The sequence below is a fragment of the Taeniopygia guttata genome, chromosome 21 (assembly GCF_048771995.1).
Source record: "Taeniopygia guttata chromosome 21, bTaeGut7.mat, whole genome shotgun sequence".
Classification (NCBI taxonomy): Eukaryota; Metazoa; Chordata; class Aves; order Passeriformes; family Estrildidae; genus Taeniopygia; species Taeniopygia guttata.
In genome coordinates, this window is record NC_133046.1 from 3,540,788 (window position 1) to 3,561,625 (window position 20,838).

The 20,838-nt window shown below is 60.0% G+C and overlaps 4 protein-coding genes across 8 annotated transcripts; 1 reads left to right on the plus strand and 3 right to left on the minus strand.

Moving 5' to 3' along the window:
- Positions 1 to 9: 9 nt before the first annotated feature.
- RPL22 (ribosomal protein L22) lies at positions 10 to 2,502 on the minus strand. The gene is made up of 4 exons (XM_030289293.3): positions 2,347 to 2,502; positions 1,854 to 1,961; positions 1,127 to 1,251; positions 10 to 226 (listed from the first exon to the last, which is right to left on the minus strand). Exons 1-4 carry the CDS (start codon positions 2,356 to 2,358, stop codon positions 82 to 84), a joined length of 390 nt encoding a protein of 129 aa, XP_030145153.1. The 5' UTR covers positions 2,359 to 2,502; the 3' UTR covers positions 10 to 81.
- Positions 2,503 to 3,001: 499 nt separating this feature from the next.
- Positions 3,002 to 8,329, plus strand: RNF207 (ring finger protein 207). The gene is made up of 18 exons (XM_002192403.5): positions 3,002 to 3,317; positions 3,805 to 3,995; positions 4,143 to 4,275; positions 4,362 to 4,506; positions 4,590 to 4,671; positions 4,742 to 4,817; positions 4,900 to 5,025; positions 5,134 to 5,180; positions 5,306 to 5,378; positions 5,452 to 5,520; positions 5,618 to 5,686; positions 5,773 to 5,894; positions 6,929 to 7,118; positions 7,213 to 7,398; positions 7,473 to 7,524; positions 7,613 to 7,730; positions 7,799 to 7,879; positions 7,967 to 8,329. Exons 2-18 carry the CDS (start codon positions 3,805 to 3,807, stop codon positions 8,118 to 8,120), a joined length of 1,914 nt encoding a protein of 637 aa, XP_002192439.5. The 5' UTR covers positions 3,002 to 3,317; the 3' UTR covers positions 8,121 to 8,329.
- A 1,083-nt stretch (positions 8,330 to 9,412) lies between these two features.
- ICMT (isoprenylcysteine carboxyl methyltransferase) lies at positions 9,413 to 13,067 on the minus strand. The gene is made up of 5 exons (XM_002192369.7): positions 12,795 to 13,067; positions 12,596 to 12,684; positions 12,351 to 12,520; positions 11,466 to 11,683; positions 9,413 to 10,776 (listed from the first exon to the last, which is right to left on the minus strand). The coding sequence occupies exons 1-5, from the start codon at positions 13,017 to 13,019 to the stop codon at positions 10,594 to 10,596; spliced, it is 885 nt and encodes a 294-aa protein (XP_002192405.2). The 5' UTR covers positions 13,020 to 13,067; the 3' UTR covers positions 9,413 to 10,593.
- A 615-nt stretch (positions 13,068 to 13,682) lies between these two features.
- ACOT7 (acyl-CoA thioesterase 7) lies at positions 13,683 to 19,851 on the minus strand. Of its 5 annotated transcripts, none has more exons than XM_002196045.6 (10): positions 19,706 to 19,851; positions 18,926 to 19,043; positions 18,359 to 18,515; positions 17,759 to 17,850; positions 17,511 to 17,625; positions 17,041 to 17,055; positions 16,354 to 16,440; positions 15,545 to 15,661; positions 15,167 to 15,351; positions 13,683 to 14,279 (listed from the first exon to the last, which is right to left on the minus strand). In XM_002196045.6, exons 1-10 carry the CDS (start codon positions 19,756 to 19,758, stop codon positions 14,175 to 14,177), a joined length of 1,044 nt encoding a protein of 347 aa, XP_002196081.1. In that variant the 5' UTR covers positions 19,759 to 19,851; the 3' UTR covers positions 13,683 to 14,174. The 5 variants fall into 5 exon arrangements, with proteins under 5 accessions (XP_002196081.1, XP_012425836.3, XP_030144989.1 ...); XM_012570382.5 differs by lacking the exon at positions 19,706 to 19,851 and adding an exon at positions 19,134 to 19,442; XM_030289129.4 differs by lacking the exon at positions 17,041 to 17,055.
- Positions 19,852 to 20,838: the final 987 nt, after the last annotated feature.

The window sequence follows — 20,838 nt, forward strand, 5'->3', positions numbered from 1 at the left end:
AGCACGGGCTATGAACAACTCTGCCGCTGTTTATTGCAGAAAAGTGAAACTGTACAAAATGGCCGTCAGCGGCGGCGGGGCTCAATCCTCTTCCTCCTCCTCCTCCTCATCCTGGTTGATCTGGAAGTAGCGCAGCTCGTAGCTCTCCTTGCTGTTGGCCACCACGCGCAGCCAGTCCCGCAGGTTGTTCTTCTTCAGGTACTTCTTGGTCAGGTACTTGAGGTACCTGTGGGAGAGGCATGGCTGACAGCAGTGCCCCTCTGGCCCCTGCCAGCCCCCCACGTGGCATTTTGCCGAATAAATCTTTATTCCCCCGGGCTCCCACCTCCAGCAGGAACAACACATCCCACTGGCCATCTCCTAGCCAAGCTCCTTCCAGGAAACACTGCAACCAGGGGAATCACACCACAGTGCCATGACACGGGTCCTCTGGGATGATCATTCTTGCCCCAACACGGCTGCGACCCCAGTGCCTTGTGCCCGCCCCAGAGGGAATCTCCACAGGGATGGTGGATACCCGCTGCTGGGATGTGCCAGGTGGGGCAGCAACGTGGACCAACAGCGTTGGGAGAAAGGCAGGCGCTCACAGGGCAGGGCACGCCCACCACCCACACAGCTCTGCTTTTCCCAGCCAGCTCCTGAGCCACCTCTGCCATGGCACAACCCCAGTTTGCCGCTGCCAGCCCAAGGACAGGCAGCCAGGAGAAGTGGGCAGAGCACCACGGGTCGAGGGGAACAATCGGGGACACCGTGGCACAACCACACTTCACCGATGTCAGCCCAAGGAGGACCAAAGCCCCAGAAGACAAAGGGAACAATCTGAGAGACCCTGTCTGCAGATATCCCTAAATTCTCCATTCAGCACCTTCTGGCTGCAGTCCCCCTCACTGCCCAGCCTAGCAGCCTTCCCAGCTGGAATATCCAACACATTCCTCTCTCATCTATCATCTGGGAAGAGCAGCCACTCAGCGAGCGCCAGGTAGCACAAATTCCAGGACAGCTCCTGCACTGAGCCATCTCTTCCCTGCCAGCCGCTCCTGCCCACAGTGCACACCGGTCATCCCCTGCCAAGGCCCATCTGCGGCCACACTGACCATGGGCCCAGCTCTGGCCAGCCCCACCTCACCTCTTGGAGAAGGGCACCTCTGATGTGACCGTGATCTTGCTCTTGCTCCTCTCGATGGTCACCACGCCCCCGCCCAGGTTTCCCGCTTTGCCGTTCACCTTGATCCGTTCCTGCAGGAACTGCTCCTGCAGGAGGAACACAGCCGTGAGCGGGGCCACAACTCCAGCCAGGCACAGCCCCCACAGGCTGGCTGGTCCCTGGTGCTCTGGAGCTGGGGAACAGACACCAGTGTCCCCACAGCTCGGGACAGCCCCTTCCTCAGGCTGGGCTAGTCCACCCCACCAAAGCCACACCTGGGTGAGGGGCTCAGGCCTGGACAGATCGGACTGGCATGGGGGGCATGTTCCTGCCCTCCAAGGGACAGCCAGGACAGTGGGCTCAGGCTCCTCTGAGCTTCCCTCAGCCCCAGGCTGGCCAAGGCCCGTGCTGGAGTGCAGTTTGGACGGGCACAGGTTCATTACCCCAAACTGCAGCATCCATGGCCGTGGCACAGCCCCACCACGACACAAACTCACCCAGCAGAGACAGATACAAAGTGTCCCACACCCAACCTCACCCCCAACCCCAGCACTCCCTCTTCCTCCGCCCGTGGGATGGCCTCAGAAAAGCAAGGCAGAGCCGAGGCACAGCCAGGGACGTTCGGGGCCGCTGGGAGCGGAGCATCACGCTGGGAAGACCCCCGAGGGCGGCGCAGCCATCACGGCTCCCGGAGAGGCCCCGAACTCACAAAGTTGGCGGCGTCCATGATGCCATCCTCGACGGGGTGCGTGCAGTCCAGCGTGAACTTCAGAACCTGCTTCTTTTTCTTGCCACCTTTCGCCGCAGGCTTCTTCTGCTGCAGGGGGAAAGAGAGCGAGGGTGAGCGAGAGAGAACGGGAGGGGGAGCGCCGTGAGGGACGGCGGGGAGGGGCCGGGCCGAGCTCGGGGCTGGCGGAGAGTGGAAGGGCCCCGGCACGGATGGAGGCCGGGAACAGCGCGGCGGGAACGGGGCTCGCCCGCCGCTCGCCGCCGCGATCCGGATGGGCGGCGGGCGGCGCGCGGGGACCCGGGAAGGCGCGGGCCGGGCCCGGCGCCACGCGGAGAACGGCGGGCGGGGGCCGGCAGCGGGGCTGGGACGAGCGGCGGGGCAGCGGGGGCTCGGGGCGGGGCGGGGGTGTCGCGGCGGCGGCGGGGGCGGGCTCGGGGCGGCGGCGGCCGGTGCCGGCCCCGCGCTCACTCACCGCGGGCGCCATGGCGGCTCCCGCGAGGCAGAAAGGGAGCGCGCCCCGCGCGCCTGCGCACAACCGCGCTCGGGCCGGCCCAGCCGAGCGCCGAACGCCTCGATCGCTTCCGCTCGCATCCGCGCGGGGAGGGAGCTGCGAGCGGACAGTGCTGCCTGGCGGGGCGGGGCGAGCGCGGGGGCCGCGATGTGGGCGGGGCTCTGTGAGGGGGCGTGGTCTGAGGGGGCGGGGCCTCTGGAGCGCGGGAACGGCGCGTGGGGCGCGCATGCGCTGAGCCCGCACCCCGGGAGCAGCACCGGACACCGAGAGACCCCCGCACCCCGGGACCCCCGCACCCCGGAAACGTCACCGTGCACCGAGAGACCCCCGCACCCCGGGAACGTCACTGTGCACCGAGAGACCCCCGCACCCCGGGAGCGTCACCGTGCACCGAGAGACCCCCGCACCCCGGGAGCGTCACTGTGCACCGAGAGACCCCCGCACCCCGGGAACGTCACCGTGCACCGAGAGACCCCCGCACCCCCGGAGCAGCACCGGACACCGAGAGACCCCCGCACCCCGGGACCCCCGCACCCCGGGAACGTCACTGTGCACCGAGAGACCCCCGCACTCCCGGAGCAGCACCAGACACAGAGTGACCCCCGCACCCCGGGAACGTCACCGGACACGGAGTGACCCAGCACTGCGGGGCGCCTCGGTGCTTACCGGGTGACCCCCGCACCTCCTGCGGGCTATCCCCGGCCATGCGGATGCCCATGTCCCCACAGCCTGGCTGGACGCACCGTCCGGTGTCTGTCCCCGCCGCAGGGCCCCGAGGAGCGCACGGGGCTATTTTTGGGCCGTGGCGTGGCAGTGCCAGGGGGCCGCACGTCACAGGGTCCTGCCGCCTCGGCATCGCTCTCATTCCTGCCGGCACACGGTGAGCAGCAGCACAGCTCGGCTCGGATCCCCCGACTTACAGACAGGCAGAGGTAAAGCCTTCACCTGGCCAGGACACACCTGTGCCCAGAACGGGGACACTCAGCATGTGGGGCACCTGGCTGCCTTCACTGCCAGGCTGCCATCGTAGGGCACATCCCTGGGCAGGGGACACCCTATTCTAGGGAATGCTTCCTCCGGGGGGACACCCTGTCCTAGAGGAACACCCACCCCTGTCCTGCAGGAGGCTGCAGGTGATGCTTCTTTGGAGGAGACAGCCCATCCCAGGAGATGCTCCTGCTCTGGGGGACACACACCGCTGTGGGGACCATCTGACCCAGCGCTGCAGCCCCCAGCCTGTGATACCAGGGGAAGGGGTGCCCTGGGGCAGCCTCGTGCCACACAGCTCATAACCTAAAAATAGTCAGCAGCTCACAGGCCCTGGGACAGGATTTGTCCTTTCTGTAGCAGCCATAGCGCTCTCACAAACTGGTGCCACATGGGGTCCCTGAGCACAGGGCTTGGCTCTCAACCCCACAGATGGCGGGTGGCATTTTCTCCCCTCTGGGGAGCTGCTCGGAGCTGGAAAAGGCCAACTGCCACCCGCTGGTGTGCCTGCTCTGCCACGAGCCCTACCAGCACCCCTGCCTGCTCGACTGCTACCACAACTTCTGCGCCAGCTGCCTGCGAGGCCGTGCCAGCGATGGTCGCCTGCGCTGCCCACTCTGCGGGTAAGGGACGGCCCTGCCCAGGGCACACCGGGACTGGGGCACAGCACAGGGCTGGCAGCTCAGCACAGCACTGCTCCCTGCATCCCCAAAGCTGCCCTGCTGACCTGGGTGGGTGTTCCTGTCCTTGTCCCCATCTCATCCCTGCAGGCACCCCTCGGTGGTGAGGGGAGGCACGGGGCTGCCCCCCGTGGACCGGCTCCTGCAGTTCCTGGTGGACAGCTCAGCTGACAGCGAGGAGGACGTGCAGTGTGCCAACTGTGACCGGTGCTGCACCAAGGCGGTGAGGGCAGCGGGGTGGACTGGCAGGCTGGGTTAGGGGACACCTGCCAGGACCATGCTGACCACCAGCTCTGTCCCCTCACACAGGAGCTGGACACCATGTACTTCTGCAACACCTGTGGGCAGCCCCTCTGTGCCCCATGCCGCGAGGAGACCCACCGTGCCAGGATGTTCGCCCGCCACGAGATCGTCTCCCTCTCCAAGCGCACCAAAGACATCCACAAGAAGTGCCGTGAGTGCCACGCCAGGCTGCCCCATGCCATGCTATGCTTCGCTGCGCCGTGCCAGGCAATGTCACACTCCTGTCCCCTGCAGCACTGCACGAGGAGCCCTACATCATGTTCTCCACGGAGAAGAAGTCCATGCTCTGTATCAACTGCTTCAGGGACATGCAGGGGTGAGTAGTGCCAGCCCCAGGCTCGCTGCGTGCCCCGTGCTGTGCCTTCCCCTGATGTCTGTGCCCGCAGGGAGAGCCGGGCACACTGCATCGACATTGAGACGGCGTACATGCAGGGCTGCCAGCGGCTGGACCAGGCAGTGATGGTGGGCAGGGCCGGGAGTGTGGAGGTGGGGAGGGGGTGCAGTGCTGTCCCCTGCACTGCAGCCACCCTGCCGCCCCGGGCAGGCTGTGAAGGAACTGCAGACCTCCACGCGCGAGGCCATTGTCCTGCTCAAGGCCATGATCGAGGAGGTTCGCAACAGTGCCAGTGAGGAGGAGGCGGCCATCAACTCCCTCTTCAGCCGCATGCAGGTGCGAGGCGGTCACCTGCACACCCAGCCCTGTGCCCCAGGACACAGCCAGGGCGGTGGGAAGGGACTGGGGTGGCTGCAGGACACAGGGTGGCTGTGCCATTTGCAGGAGCAGCTCTCCGAGAGGAAAAAGACACTTCTGAAAGCTGTGCAGAGGTGAGGGACCATGGTCTGAGCCCTGTCTGAGGGCTGTCCCTCTTCCCAAGGTGTTTTGGGATGCGTGGGGCTGGATGGCTTCCTCAGGTCTTGCAAAGGCTGTGCCATGCCCTGCTCTGTTGCAGCCAGCACGAGGAAAAGGAGAAGGCATTCAAGGAGCAGCTTGCCCACCTTGCCTCCCTGCTGCCCACCCTGCAGGTAGGGCCTCACACCAGCCAGGGACATCCAGACACCAAAGCCAGGCAGTGACAGACCCCCTCCACACACACAGGTCCACCTGGTGACCTGCTCAGCCTTCCTGAGCTCTGCCAACAAAGCTGAATTCCTGGACCTGGGCTATGTGAGTGTTGTCAGCACTGCAGGGGTGGTTGGAGTGTCCTGCAGCCCTGCTGAGCTCACGGGCAAGGTGCTCACCATGCTTCATCACTGCCTTTCAGCAACTGATGGAGAGGCTGCAGAGGATCGTCAAGCTGCCACACCGCCTGCGGCCGGCCCAGACCAGCAAGGTAGAGCCCTGCCTGCAGTGCCTGCGGGCAGTGCCAGCTGCCAGCTCTGCCCCAGCCCAGCCACACTCTCCTCTCTCGCCCCCCAGATCAACAGCGAGTACCGGGCAGAGTTCGCCCGCTGCCTGGAGCCCCTCCTGATGCTCAGCCCCCGCCGCTCCGTGGTGGGCAGCGCTGGTGGCATCGGTCCTGGCATCACTGGCACGAACATGTGAGGTGCCAGGATTGCACCCAAGGCACATGTGCTGTTGTGTCCCCTGCCACGTGCCACGCTGCACGGTCCTCTCAGCATCTCACCATGCCAGCCTTGCCCCTGCTGCTGCCCTTGAGCCTGTCACCTCAGCAGGGGTACCAGGACAGCACAGGCACAGCTGCACTGATGAACAACAGGCTTCAAGTGACACTTCTGGGAAGCGGGGTGGATGGCAGAGGGGCGGGCAGCAGCAGGGCTGGCAGCTGGGGGCCTGGTTAAGCCTCACTCTGTTCCCCAGCCCGGCCCCTGCCACGCTCCCTGGAGGGCTCTGCCCCCTCTCCATGGGCGCTCCACCTGGGCCAGCTCCTGCTCGCCCACATGCCCGTGGTGCCGTAGCCTCTTTGCCCGCCACTATTTTTATCAGAATTTCAGAGAAGTGCTCAGCCATTCTTCACCAGGGATATATTTAGGCCTGTTGATGTCACAGCAGCACAGGGCCTGCCAGGCCCTCCCAGACAGAGAGGACAAACGGGCACTGCCGCCCCATGGGGACCACTCCTCGCCCCCAGCCAGGCTTGGCACTGCAGGGTGGCTGAGCTCCTGGGGGCTGCTGGCCCCAGCACGGGCAGGGGGAGCACGGCGCTGCACGGTAGGATCAATGGTGGTGGTGGTTAGCACGGGGAGACCATGGCATGGGGGAAACACAGGGGCAGTAGTGCCTGCCGAGGGGCCAGGAGATACCAGCGGTGAGAGCGAGCTGTATCCACCCTTTAGAAACTGGAGGGTACCAGGCTCAACTTCTGGCTTCTCACTGCCACAGCTGGTTCCAAAACTGCCAGAATCCGGAGAGCAGCCCACAGAAATATTTCTGGGGCAACATAAGGCACCTCTGACTGAACCCCTGTGCTCCGGTGAGGGAAGGGACATGTGGGACCGGTGTGTCCCACTGGAGATGACCAAGGGGCGGTGGGATTGAGCTGGCAGCATGGTCCCTGGCACCTCACCCTCTCTGCTGCTCACCTGCAGCACGTCACTGTCGCCTCTCCATGCAGGCTCACCGGTGGCCAATGCTCCAAGACCCTCATGGTGCCCAGCTGCCCCCCCACGAGTGACAAAATGTCCACCGGCCCCATGGTGAAGAAGCCAACGATGCACCGGTACATCAGCACCAAGGTGCTGCTGGCTGAGGGGCATGAGACCCCCTTTGCTGAGCACTGCCGCAACTACGAGAACACCTACCGGGTAGGGAGCATGGGCCCAAGCAGGATGGGACAGGACAGGACAGGACGAGCCAGGCTGGTGCTGCTCATGTGGCTGCGCCCCTTGATTCCTGCAGATGCTGCAGACGGAGATCCAGGGCCTGAAGGACCAGGTGCAGGAGCTGCACCGTGACCTCACCAAGCACCATTCGCTCATCAAGTCAGAGATCATGAGCGAGATCCTGCAGAAGTCGCTGCAGATGGACGTGCAGATCGCAGCTCACTACTCCGCCGTGGAGATGATGCGCAGCGTCTTTGAGGAGGTACAGCTGGCACATCCTGGCAGAGCAGGGCCCCTCTGTGCCACAGACTGCCCAGCTCCCTCTCTTCCTTCCAGGTATGGGAGGAGACCTACCAGCGGGTAGCAAATGAGCAGGAGATCTATGAAGGTAGTGGTGACCCCACGCTCCCTCCCCGTGCCCCCTGTGCCCACACTGTGGGGGTGGCAGTGTCCCAGCCCACTCCTCTTGCCCCCAGCCCAGCTCCATGACTTGCTGCAGCTGCGGCAGGAGAACAGCTGCCTGAGCACCATCACCAAGCAGATTGCGCCCTACGTCCGCTCCATCGCCAAAGTGAAGGAGCGGCTGGAGCCCAGGTGAGGGGTGCAGGGACTTTCAGGGCCAGGGGGGACATAGCTCATGGCTCACACCCATCCTGCTACAGGCTGCAGGAGCCCCAGGAGCCCAGAGAGGAGCAGGCCCAGATGCTGCTCAAGATCTGTGACAACAATGAAGTGGTGCCAAGGTAGGTGACAGCAAGCACCTGAGTGCCAGCTTCCTCCCATGCCCTTTCCCAGACAGTGACCCTGTCAAGGTGTCTTCCCTTCCCCAGGGATGGCAGCAACAAGGGGGCTTCAGCCAGCCCCGGGGAGGGCTTCATACCCAGGGACACCCCTGGAGACCCCTCCCCAAAAAACAAAGACTGCTGCAGGGGCCAGCAGAAGAGCGGAGCAGAGACTGCTGCCCCAGAAGAGCCGGTACTGTAGAGCCCAGTGCTGGGCAGAGCTGCTGGGCAGAACCATGCCCCAGTCACTGACCAGCTCCTCTTGCCCAGTGCCACAAGCCAGGGCTGGGAACAGCCTGGGAGCCATGTCTGCAGCACATACAAAGGCCTCAGGTGGACTTGCTTCTGAAAAACTCTCTTCGTGCTCTTCCTTGCGTGTGTCAGAGTGAAATAAAAAGGTGCAGTTGTCCATCTCTGCGTGGTTCTGCAGTGCTGATAAAAGGGATCTGCTGGCTCAGAGTATCCAGCTCCTAAAACCACAACATTGGCAAATTATGGGGAAAAATAACTGCTGGTGCAGGGCAGGGCCAGGGGTACACGGAGCATTCTGTGAAGTTCTGGGCAGCTACACACCAACATGGGCTGGGTGGCAGGAACAGCTGCTCTAGAGGTTCCCTGCACATGTGGGAACTAAGAACTCCCCAATCACTGTGGCACAGAGGGCAGGGTTCATAGTTTACTCCAGCTTTTCCCTAAAACTTCACATGCCTTCCCCACACCCGGTAAGCTGCTGTCTCCTCACAGACCTTCTGGTCACAGGATTTGGGAAAAGAAAAGGTTAAGAGAATCTGGTCTCAAAAGCAAGAGACACTGAAGGTTTTGCTCAGGGTGAAGTTTATCCCTTTCTTTCGGTGCCAAAGTGTCCTGCTTGGACAGAGCCTGCACAACTGGAACTCTAACTTGCAAAATTAGGATCAAGGTTCATTTACTATGAAGAACAATCTGGGAATGAGGCTTTGTTTCTGTTGTCAAACAGCACATCAAACCCAAGTAACAATTACTTGTTCCAAAGTTCCTTTGATCAAGGGCACAGCAGGAATATTACTGCCTACAAAAAAAATTGCTTACAGATTAACCCGCTCGAGGCACCACTGGCTGCAACCAGTGCTTTCCTGAGACAGGAACAGCCCAAGTGGGAGCCCCCGAGTGCTCAGCACAGATCAGCACTCTCCAACTGGTGAGTTTTCATCTCTGTTCTTTTCTCTCAAGCCAAAACCCCACTCAGCAAAGGTCAAGTCAGCAGCAAGGGCATCAGATGCTCTGTGATCAAGCAATCCCAGTGGAGGATGGACTCTGCATCAGTTCAGCAAGGAGAAATGGGGGGTCAGGGTTAGGTTCAGCCCCATCCCCGTGGTTGCACAACCCCACAAATCACTGAGTCACAATTGTGCCTCAACACAGTGCTGGTGTGTTCTGAGTGAGAACCCACCAGGAATTATGAAGGATTCTAGCACCTCAAAAGACCTTCAAGTAACCAGACAGAAGCTGACAATGTTTTCTCTTTTTCTTTTTTTTTTCTTTTTAATATAAAAAAAGAAAACCTAAACCCAAACCCAAGCTATTGTCACCAAGTGCCCTTTCCTGAGCCGTACTGCAGCACCTTCCCCATGGAACACCACAAGCTCCAAGCATGAACTGACAAGCAACTCATTTCCATTCCAGCAAGGAAGAATAATGTAGAACTCAAGAAAACAGTGAACCTCTTTGGTATATAACAACAAAGTTATACCACACAGCTCAGTGGGAACCATTTCCAAATGGTTACTATAAAAGAGCATTAGCTAGCCCAACTCTTCTCCTCGTTGGAGATTTCCCTAAAAGCATCTCCTACTTGCCCTAACATCACAGCTTTTGCCCAAAAGAGCAGGGGAGGACCTCAGAGACTAAAGCCCTTAGCAAGCCTGGCAGCTGTGGCTCTTTCACAACCCAAAATCCTGGGATCTCTGCAAGACGGAGGCGGCCTGGCAGGATAGGAAGCAGCGCGATTTGGAAGCGGGAAGAAGGAACGGAGGTGGCAGCAGGTGGCAGCGGCTGGAGCAGTGACACTGCATCTGCAGCAGCATCCAAGGGACGAGGAGAGGGCCCAGAGCACGAGGGGAGCAGCAGAAGCCTCCCTGCAGACCCCAAGGCCTGGAGAGAATTGAGTGGTGCCATGCTGCCGGCACTCTGGTGCTTCGAGGGCAGGCAGAGCTGGAGGCTGCTCCCTTGGCCACCCCAGTGCCAGCTCAAGGAGTTTGGCCCGAGGAGATTAAAGTCATGTCACCAGGCTCACGAGGTCAGAAAGCTTTAAAATCGAATTATGCAACAGGAACAATCTGCTGCCTAGCACCTTCCCCACCCAGGGCCAGGAGGGCAGTGCTGTTTTCTGGTAGAATCAGTTCCAGAGGCGTTCCAAGACAATTCAGCTGCTGCAGGCAGGATTCATTCTCTTTAGCATCGCTACAGGCTGTTATCTGGAAGATCCCTGAATGTGCAAGGAAGGACTGATCTCAAGGAGGAGGAACGAGCTTCTGATCTGTGAGTGACCCAGCAGGCTGCCCAACGCTGCAGCCCTCCACCAGCTCCTCCTGGGTGGCCGGGAAATACCAACAGGCACCTCCCGATGCCGGCGCCACACAGGCACTGGGCGCAGCAGGAGCTGGGCATCTGCTCAGCCAGCCTGGTTTTTGCCCATGTTACAGTTCCAATTTGACTCCTTTAATAAAAGGGAGACCCGATGGCACCTTCCTTTTGTACTCCAGGTACTCTTCTCCAAAGAAGTGAATGAGTGTGATCTCCTCCTCCTCGATCCGCTCCCTGAAGAAGCGCCAGGACGCCAGAGCGTAGCCCACCACACAGATGGGATTGCAGAGCAACACCTGGAAGAAATGCTGCTGGTGAGCATCCCCTCAAGAACACAAGTAACATTGACAAAGAGAAAGAAAATACCCCAACACTCCCTGTGAAACTCCGCAAGCACTAGTTTCTCCCCAGAATAAAGGAAGCAGTGCACAGTCAGCGCTGGCTCCACTGCCCCAGCTCTCAAAAACTCCATGTGCCAGAGAAACACAAACCAATGCCAGCACCCAGCCAGCCACAAGAGCACACAGCTACAGCAGCACTGAGCTAAGGCTCAGCCACAGCTGGCCAGAGCTGACCGTCTAGTCAGGGAGTTTCCTTGCCCTCAAGCACAGGACTGGTGTTTGGCGGAAGCCAGGCTGAGTCTCACCACTTAGGAAAGGCATTTTGATCACAGGGATACAGAAAACTCGGGATACCAGCTTTAGACCAGCAGCAAATCACACTTCAAACCTCCAAGGGGATTGTGGTTCAAAACCTCGGCTCCACCACCTCTCCTTACTGCACAGAGAAAATTAAAGGAACAAGATCTTCCCAAAGATCACCTGGGGCAGAGCACTCAGGGATTCCTGACTTCCTGTGTGCCAGTGGGCAGCAGAATCCATGCCCAGCACCAGGTGCTGTCTGCACCCCATCACAGCGTGGGCAGCATCGAGAGCAAAGAGTGGGGTCATGACATGAACGAATCTGAGCACGCTGGATACAGTACCTGTGTTCCAATACTCCAGTAAAACCATCCCACGTAGGACGGGTGCCGGAACCACCCGTACACCCCACTTGTCACCAAAGTGTGGGTGTCAGATTTCTCGTTCTGAACGATGTGGTTGAAGTTGGAGCCGGCTGTAAGCATGGCTGCCTTCCTCAGGCAGTCCCCGAAGATCACCATCAGCAGCCCCACAGTGCTCAGCCAGGTGATCTGCTTCAGCTCTGCATGGACAGGGAGGGGTACAACAGGTTTGCACAGGTCTCCAGGGGTGCAGGGGGCTGCTCAGTGAGTGGGCTTTGCCTGCCATCGCAAAGTAAAATGCGTGACAGCAGCAAGCATGCACTGCCATCCTGCACCAAACAGATAAAACCAGCAACCCCTGCTTGATGTTAGCATGGATTAGTCCGTAGGGCCCAGCTGTAGAGGCTGAGCAAAGCCAACACAAAGCATAGCCAAGGACACACTCAGGCTGCTACAAAATAAAGGGGAATAGTTTCATTTCCCTCTCCCATGTTTATATGAGCACTGCCAGTTTGCCCCAGACTGGGCAATCAGCAACACATTTTGATGACTTGATTTTATTCCTGTCAAAAGGCAATGCCCAGGTGTATCTGACACATCATTCTTGCACCACCAAGGCAGGAAAGGGCTGAAGATCCCCTGGCCTGGCATGTCAGAGTTGGGGGGGGCTCCTCCCTGCCCTCCCAAGATCCAACCCGAGAGGCTTTGAGCACTGAGGGATTATGGCTCTGGCAAAGATTATGGCTCTACTGCAGGGTTGTCACGGGGCAGCAAGCTGCGGGTCACCTGCACTTTGCTACCAGACAGACGGACCCCAGGCAAGCCACGTGCAGCTAGGCAGAGTCAGGGAGGGAGAGCATGGCCGACCTGGGAAGAAAAGCTTCTCCAGCGTGAACTCCACCCAGGAGGACAGCGCAGCCAGGTTGTACTCGAAGCTGTGGTTGAGTAGGAAGGAGTCCAGCGAGAGGCTGCGAGGGTTGTTGATGGCTGTCACCAGATACTCCGAGTAGTGAAAGAGGGAGAGGGAGCACATATACCTGCGGCGGGAGGGAGGGCAGGTTTAGTAGGGCCGGGGGCACCGCGCCCGCCCGGCTGCCCTGCCCGGCCCTTACCATCCGAAGTGGCGCCAGGCGGAGCGGCCGGCGCTCAGCAGCAGCCCGCAGCCGAAGGCGAAGCCCAAGAAACAGGCCCGGACGGCGATCTGCAAGCACAGGGAGGGGAGAACGCGCTGCCGCCGCCGCTCCCCGGGACCGGGACCGAACCCTCCACAGCCGCACTTCACCCCGCCGCCCGCCGAGGCCACCCCCGTACCTTGTAGAGCGGCCGCGGATAGATGAGCACAAGCGCCGCGTTGACGCCCGCCACGTGCAGGGCGAGAGCCAGGCGGCCGCGCAGGCCGGGAGCGGCCAGCAGGGAGGGGGACGAGCCGAGCAGCAGCGGCAGGGCCGCCACCGAGGCACCGAGCAGGAAGGAGCAAAGGCTGGCGCGGCCCTCCCGGCCCAGCCGGCCCCGCCGCGCCGCCGCCGCCGCCATCATGGCGGCCCCGCCCCGCCCGCGTCGCCCGGGAAACGGCCTGGCCGCTCTCGCGAGAGCCCCGCCCCACGCAGCAGCGGAGCGGCGCGGCTCTCGCGAGAGTTGCGCTGTGGGACGCGGCCGGTTTGGGTTCGGTCCCGGTTTGGGTTTGGTCCCCGTTTGGGTTCGGTCCCGGTTCGGGTTCGGGGCCGGTTCGGGTTCGGTCCCGGAGCCGTCGCGGCTGCGGACCTGTTCCATCATCCCGCCCCACCGCCACTCCAATCCCTAAGCCACATCGCCCAGCGCCAGGCGCTGATGCTGCTGAACGCCTCCAGGCATGGTGACTCCATCCCCTTCCTGCTGCCCTCAGTACCCGGACGGGGAAAATATTTGGTGGTACCTGTTCTGGATTTCCACTCCGTCAGCCTAAAGCCATTACCGCCTGGCCTCGCACCGCAGCACGGCAGAAGAGACAGCCCCCACCTCACTACAACCTCCTGACTGGTAGTTTATTGTTTAACATCCCAAACCGGGAACCCATTCCAGCAGGAACTGCCCTGAGGGTCCCGTTACAACAGCCACACTTCCTCAAAAACAAGGCCGGGAGCGCCCGGCGCCACTTGGGGAGCGCGGGCGGATCTGGGGGAGGGAGGAAAAGCACAATTGTTTGAAATAAAACTGTCAGCCTTTCATTCCAGTCAATGAAACAGATTTTATTTATGCCACAGGATTCCTTAAATAACTTAGATATGCACAGAGAACTACCTAGAGATGTCACAGACATTCAGTGCGGCCCCGGCGCGGCACAGCACGTACGAAAGCTTTGGTGTGCACGGTAGGACAAACCAGCGAGTCGAACACAGCAGCACAAAGACTCGCGGCCTCACACCCCTCAAGCCACCACACGCCTCCATCCTGGCTCTGGCACAGGCGGGATCAAACAGCAACAATGGCTCTGGGAGGCAAATGGTGAGTGCCTGGGAAGACTCCTGGGGGCTTTCAGGGAGCTGCAGCCACCTGAAGCACGAGGTCTGCGGTGCTGAGCCCAGCAGAGCAAAGCAGTGGAGCCGGCAGCAGGCTGGGGCGGGTGGAGGCATGGGGCTGGCGCGGGCCGGACACAAAACGAACGGGAACAACCTGTATGTTTGGTGGGCGCTGGTGGCGGGGGTGCCAGACAGGTCACTGCTGGGGAGCCTGCTGCATCTGCGCCTGCCGCTTGGCTTTGGTCTGCAGGTACCTGCCCTTCCCTTCCTCGAAGCGACGCTTCTCGTCCTCTGTCTCCGTCTGAGGTCACAGAAAGAGTGCAAAGCTGCAGCATCAGTGCACTGCAAGTGTGTGCAGGAGGGAAGCGCCTCCCCTCACAGAAGTGTGAGGGAAAAGCTGCCCTCTGTCAAACACACAACATGACAGCCAGTGTGCCCTGCATTAAGCAGGAGACCAGTGCCAAATCAAATATGAAGCAACACCCCCCAGTAAGGAGCACCACGTCAGCAAAGCCCTGCCAGCATTAGGGGAGATAATATAGGCAGGAAGCTGGAATGGGGACATCACAGGGAGCAGCAATTAAGGATGTGGAGGCCTCTGTTGCCACTCAGGGTCCCCTAGTGCAGGGCCTGCATGCAGCCTGTCCTCAGCAATGAGAAAGAAGAAAATCCTCAACCTTCATACTGGTGATTTTAAAAATAAATACAAAACAAAAACAAAACAAATGCAAAACAAAATCAACATAAATAAAAACCAAAACAACATCAAAAAAAAAACAAAATCAACCAATTTCAAAACAAATGCAAAACAAAATCAATGTAAATAAAAACAAAAACAAAATCAAAACAAAACAAAATAAATCAATTTCAAAACAAAAAAAACATGTCAAATCTGAACAAAAACATCAAACCAAAACCAAAACAAAACCAAACATACCAATTTCAAAACAAAACAAAAACATGTCAAATCAAAACAAAAACAAAACACCCCAAAACAAAAACAAAACACCCCAAAACAAAAACAAAACAAGCAAAACCCCCTGAAGCCTGTCCTGGGAAGTCTCATTCATGCTCATATTTTTCTGCTGAGTAACTCAAGGGAAGAGGATTTCTTGGGCTGGGCTCTGCCCCAGGAGGAGCAGGAGAGGTGATGGCCCTGCTGGGCCCAATCGAGAGAAAAGCTCTTACCAGCAGCTGTGGGACGGGCAGGGGCTTCCCCTCCTTGCTCAGGGACACATAGGTGAAGAAGGCGCTGACGGCACGGTACCGCTCCCGAGGCTCATCCACAAAGGGGTCAGCATCCACAAAGACCTCTATTTCCATGGATTTATTGCTTGTGAATGTCATACGTCCTGAGACAGTGATGACGCAGCCTGTGAAACAGAGAGGAGCCTGTGAAGGGAGCAAGGGGCCCTGCATGTTTATGCTTAAGCTGTGTCTTAAACAGAGCACGGGACTAATCAAACATGGACTAAGTTTCTCTGCCAGCATGTCCTGAAAGCACATCCAAGGGAGCCAGGGTGTGGCAACAGAGGAGATCACAGTGACTGCCACCACCCTTGGTACCTTTTTTGATCTTCTCATGGAAGTTGATGGCATCCACCGAGGCAGTGACAATGTTGGTTTTGCAGTGGCGGGCAGCCACAATCCCAGCAACCTCATCCATGAGCTTCATAGTGACACCTGTGAGGGGAAGCAGAGGGTCATGTCTCAGGGAAGTCAGTGGGATTTTAGGAAAACCACACCAAGGTCAGTAAGGCCTTAGCATGGCCAAAGCTATGCAGGGGAGCTGAACCGGAGACGAGTCCCAACTTCAGGAAAATCCAGTACAATGGATCCTGTCAATACCAGGGCAACATCCTCGCAGACCTGTGATTAAGGTCAGCTCTGTTTCTCCCAAATTTCTCTGAGCAAACCTCACCTTTGTAAGGCGAGATCAGTCCCACAAACCTTAAACCGCTCTGAGCCATATTTGTTTTGTTTGTTTGTTTAAGGATTAGGTGTGTGTTGTCCCAACCCTCAGCAAACACACCTCTCCCAGGGCTTACACTACACGTGCCAGCCAAGAGAAAATTACTTCAGGTAATTGCAGTCACACGCTGCGTGTTTGTACTACGGGATTTGCAATCTCAGAGGCAATGACAAAACTGTAGGATTTACAGTTTGAGTACATGAGTTTTTAGGGCACAGAAAAAGACGAAGCTTTTGTCTCAGCTAAAGCAGCTCTGACCCTGTCAGAGTCAACGCAAAGGGGTCTGTGTGCCTCCAGAGGCAGAGCCCACCAAAAACAGAGTCACCCTCTAACCATACTTTGCTCTAGGGAAAAGCCACCTGGACCTGCAACCCAGGTGCTGTGCAGGGCAGTGCTCACTCACCTCCATGCACAAAGCCCAGCAGCGTGCAGTCCGACGGGCCCACCAGGTGGATCAGGCTGGACTGGCTGTAGCCAACGGTGTGTGGCTCTGGTTAGAGAGCAAAGCAAGGTGAGAGCTACTCAGCTGGCACCCATACACCACTGTCTTAAGTTGTCCAAAGCAAGAAAACATGGGGCTGGCTTGTGCAAAGCTGGACTATGTTGAAAGCAGTGGTTAAATCAGGCTGGAGAAGTTGCAAGAGCATAGACTGTTCACCACCTGACGGGCTGCTGCCTCCCTCTAATCTCCACCCATCCACTTTATTCTAGCTCAGCTTTTTTCTTTATTTTCAAGCTTTCAAAGAGCATGAAAGCAAACAGGAGTGAACTGGGTTACACGGCTGTCTGCTTCCACCCTCAGCTGAACCACCCAGACCCTGCTGCATAGAGCCCCTGTTTTCCCCTTGGTGGGAAAACCCATCCCCTTCACTCCTGTGCCCCCAGCCTGGCACATCCTGGTGACCCCTGTCCCACCACAACCTCCAGGTGACAGAAGTCACACCCTCAAACTCTCAGCAGAGGAAATCCTCTCTCAGAAGTGGCTGTGTTTTCTATCTAATGAGAGATGTTAAAGAAGCTTAGAGAAAGGAAAAGCAGCCCAGTCCCACTCAGGGTGACCACCCATGGAGCAGTGCCCACTGAACCTTACCTTTTGTCTGCCTGTCTGTGAGCAGGGAGGACAGAGAAGAAAAAAGCATTTGAGCAATTTTCATCCCCCATCACCTCCCCCAACATCCCTCATGTGCCACCTCTCCACTTCTGCCAGAAGACCACAGCCAGGCCTAGAGGCCACCCTTGCCCAGCACTTGCATTTATGTCTTGCTGAGCAAAATCAGCTCTAGCTGCACACAAGCACACAAGGAGTGATATAGGAACAGGGTTTGGGAGAGGGGATCTCATCCATGGGCATTCACATTCAGGGTACCACAGGTATCCACTCAGCTCCCCCTCCACTCACACACTGCTACTCCAAAATCCCATCCCCATCCCTGGTGTGGTGTTTCAGAATGCACACTTGCAGCTACAGGGTCCTGGGGATGGCCAGAGTTGCCCTGGAGACCAGTTTGGTCTCCCAGTACTGCTGGGCAATTTGCACTGGCTCCACACTGCCTGCGTTACCTGGGTTGATGACAGGTAAAATCACGTCACCATTCCTCTGCTTCGTTTCCAGACGATCCAGCTTTTGCTCCTCATAACGCTTCTTCCCCTCATCCTCCTGCTCCTTTCTCGCATACTGGAATAGAAGGCTGGTAAGAAGGGGATTGGCAAAGCCACTGGCACAGCTGGGAGTGCCAACAGGGCCAGGTTTGTGCCATCCACAGGGAGGACGAGTTCCAGTTCAGGGGGACCCAAGTGAGCTGTCCTACCTGGATGGGGGGAACCTCAAGGACCTTATTCACGTTCTTCAGGGACAGTGGCACATACCACAGTGTCGCCTTGTTCGTCACCTTCTTTGCCCCTGAGAGGAGAAGGGGCAACAGGTGATGGTGCCAAGGCCAGCAGTGCTGCACCTGCCACCGGGTGAGGTTGGGCACACACTGGCAATGCCACTGGCATTGGTGGCCCCTTGCCCTGCTGGCTCCTACCAGGCTTTAGCTCTTAGCGGATGTGACAATGCGCTTTTGGGAAGGTGTCCCAGCAAGCAGAACCGGTTGTCACAGCAACAGCAGGAAAAGGGACTTTTTCAGGCCAAAGGCAGCCACAGGCAGCAAATCAGGCAGGAAGAGCTACAAACAGATTTTGCTGTTTTTCACTACAATGGAGCCATAAATCCTAGGGAGCCTGCTTGGCCTGCCTCCCCAGCACCAGCCCTCCCTCCACTCCCAGATCTGTCAATAAACACACTAGATCTCCTCTCTGCCGCATGCTGCCAGTGATGGAAGAGAGGATGGGGTCACTGCTGCAAGCTCTTGGCTTAACACTGTTATTCCTGGTGTTCTGGAACACAGCCACCAGCAGCCACCCACCTGTTAAAATGTTTTCAGACATGACGTTGACCTGAACCTCCACAGAGTGCCGGGAGGTGTAGGTGATCTCAGCACTGACATTGGCCACCTCGCCGATGCACATGGGCGAGAGGAAGTCCGTCCGCTCCACCCGTGCCAGTGCAGCCACACAGGGCTCCTGGGGACGGTGAAACAGCCAACATAGTGATCACAGCCACACCACGCGGGACCACAGCTGGCAGCTCCCTGAGACCAGCCAAACCTGCCAGGCATGTGTGGCTCGGATACTGCAACCACCACCTTATCAGCCACTGGCCACGCTTCCTTCCCCATCTGTAACCAACACGGTGGTTGCCCCAACTTGCCTTTCTCGGGAGTTAAAACATTAACAGCAATAATGAGTAATAATGGTTCTGCTGGTTAACCACAATTTCAGCAGAATGCTTCTAGCTACTGGGACCCTGCCCCAGCTCCAGAGACACCAGTAGCTTCCATGCAAGAGCAAACATGTCCAGTGTAGAAATTCTGCTGCCCTGAGACACAGCAGGGAGTGAAAGGTCACCATGCCAGAGGCTGGCACCTACTCACCCCGGCCTGGGAATTGCAGTGGCGGGTGCTGATGATGGCTCCTGCCTCCTCGATCATCTTCAGGATGGTTCCCCCGTGGACATTCCCCGCGATGTTGGCATCGTCTGGGCGCATAATCCTACCGAAGGAGGCAGATGAGAGCTCACGACCCCTGCCGCGTCCCCAGCCCAGCCCCGGTGCGGCTGCTCGGAGGCAGCATGTCGCCCACCGGCTGAGCTGCCGGGCCATCGCTGCTCGCATGCGGTTTCCTGTGAGCGGCGATGGAAACACCTCCAGATTAACCGCTGGGAGCGGAAGGAAGCAGGACGCCTCTGCCAGGGCAGCTGGCGTCTCATCAGGGCCGCACCCCGCCGGGCCCCGGTGCGGCACAGACCGAGCCGGCCACGTGCCGGTGCTCCACGCGGCTCCCCGGCAGCAGCCGCGCTTTCTGCCAACGGCGAATAACGGCCCGGGCGGCACTGAGGCAGCGGCTGAACGCTGGCCCGGACAGGAGCTGCTGTTTGAGGGCGGCCGTGCCCGGGAGCCGCGGCGACACAGGCAGGAGAACCGCGCCCGGGAGAACACGGCAGCGCTGCTCGCTGCCAGCCCCCGCAGCACGGAGCAGGGGCGCGGCGCTGCTGCGCTCTGCCCGCGGCCGGTGTCACTGACAGCGTGACTAAAGCGGGCGGCGCCGCCGGTGCCGGCAGTATCTCGCCTGCCGACCGGCACCGCCCGCGGCCCCCAGCCCGCCCGCCTCCCTACCCAGCCCTGTCCGAGCCCCCGGCCGCGGCGGGGCCGTACCTGGACACCTGGATGGCGGCCGGGCTAGGGCCCGCGGCCCCCGGCTCCGACATGGCGGCACCGGTGCCCCGCCCGCAGCGGCGCTGCGGCACCGCCGCGCTTGGCCGCGCCCCGCCGCGCCCCGGGCACGCCCCGTTCCACGCGCCATTGGCGGACAGCGCGCGGGGAGGAGCGCCGGCACCGCGGGCACCGCGGGCAGCGGGCGGCTCCGGGGCTGCCCGCCGAGTCGTGTGACCCCACCGGGACTCGGGTCTCCCTGCCGCGCCCGGGAGTGCCCTGTCAGCCCCGGGACTCGTGCGGAGCCAGGGGCTCCGGGTCGGCAGGGGCAGCGCTGCCCCGCACCACCCGCGTTCCCGGCGCCGTCGGCTCTCTCCGGTTGTAACACAGTTCCCGTGGGCGCCCCGGGGTTTTGCCCAAGCAGGCAGTGACAGCTCGCAGTGGAGCGCACGCAGGGTCCGGAGGGGGTTCAGGATCCCGCCCGGGGGTCGCGGGGTGCCGGGAGCCGCGGCACTCACGGCCTCGCCGACCGCGATCTCTCGGTTCTCGGTAGTGCGAGCGCGGCAGCGCGTCTCCGTGAGGGACCGGAGGGCCTGCGGGTCGGAAATGCTGGAGCTCTCACTTTGCACAGCTCGGCGGAGGGCCGGAGCCGCGGTGCCTGCCGGGCTACGCCCCGTGGGGACATGGCGCTCCCGCTCTCCATACCGTTACCGGCTTTGTAAACCGCCGGCGGGGCCGGGCGGGAGAGCCGGGCCGGGAGGGCGGGGGACAGGCAGCGAAGGAGGCGGGCAGGGCGGTCTTGCCTTGTCCTCGGTGCTGATCGAGAAGCACCTCCGCTGTCCGCGGTCCTGACGGAGGGTCTCCCCACCCCTGTTCTCCCACGCCGCCCGCTGCCCAGCCAGCGATTCATAAAACCACTTTTCCGAGTGGCGGCCGGGACAGGGACCGGTGCAAGGCCAGGTGGATACCAAAGCGGACCGTGACCGGCTGCCGGCACCCCGCGGGCGGCTGAGGCGGGGCAGCCGCCCGCCCAGCGCCCCCCGTTCTGCCTGCGCTGCTAGGGCCGGCAGCGCACGTCGAGGGTGCCGGAGGAGCCCATCTTTGCCGCATCTTGCCTGGGCAGGCGGCGGGAGGGG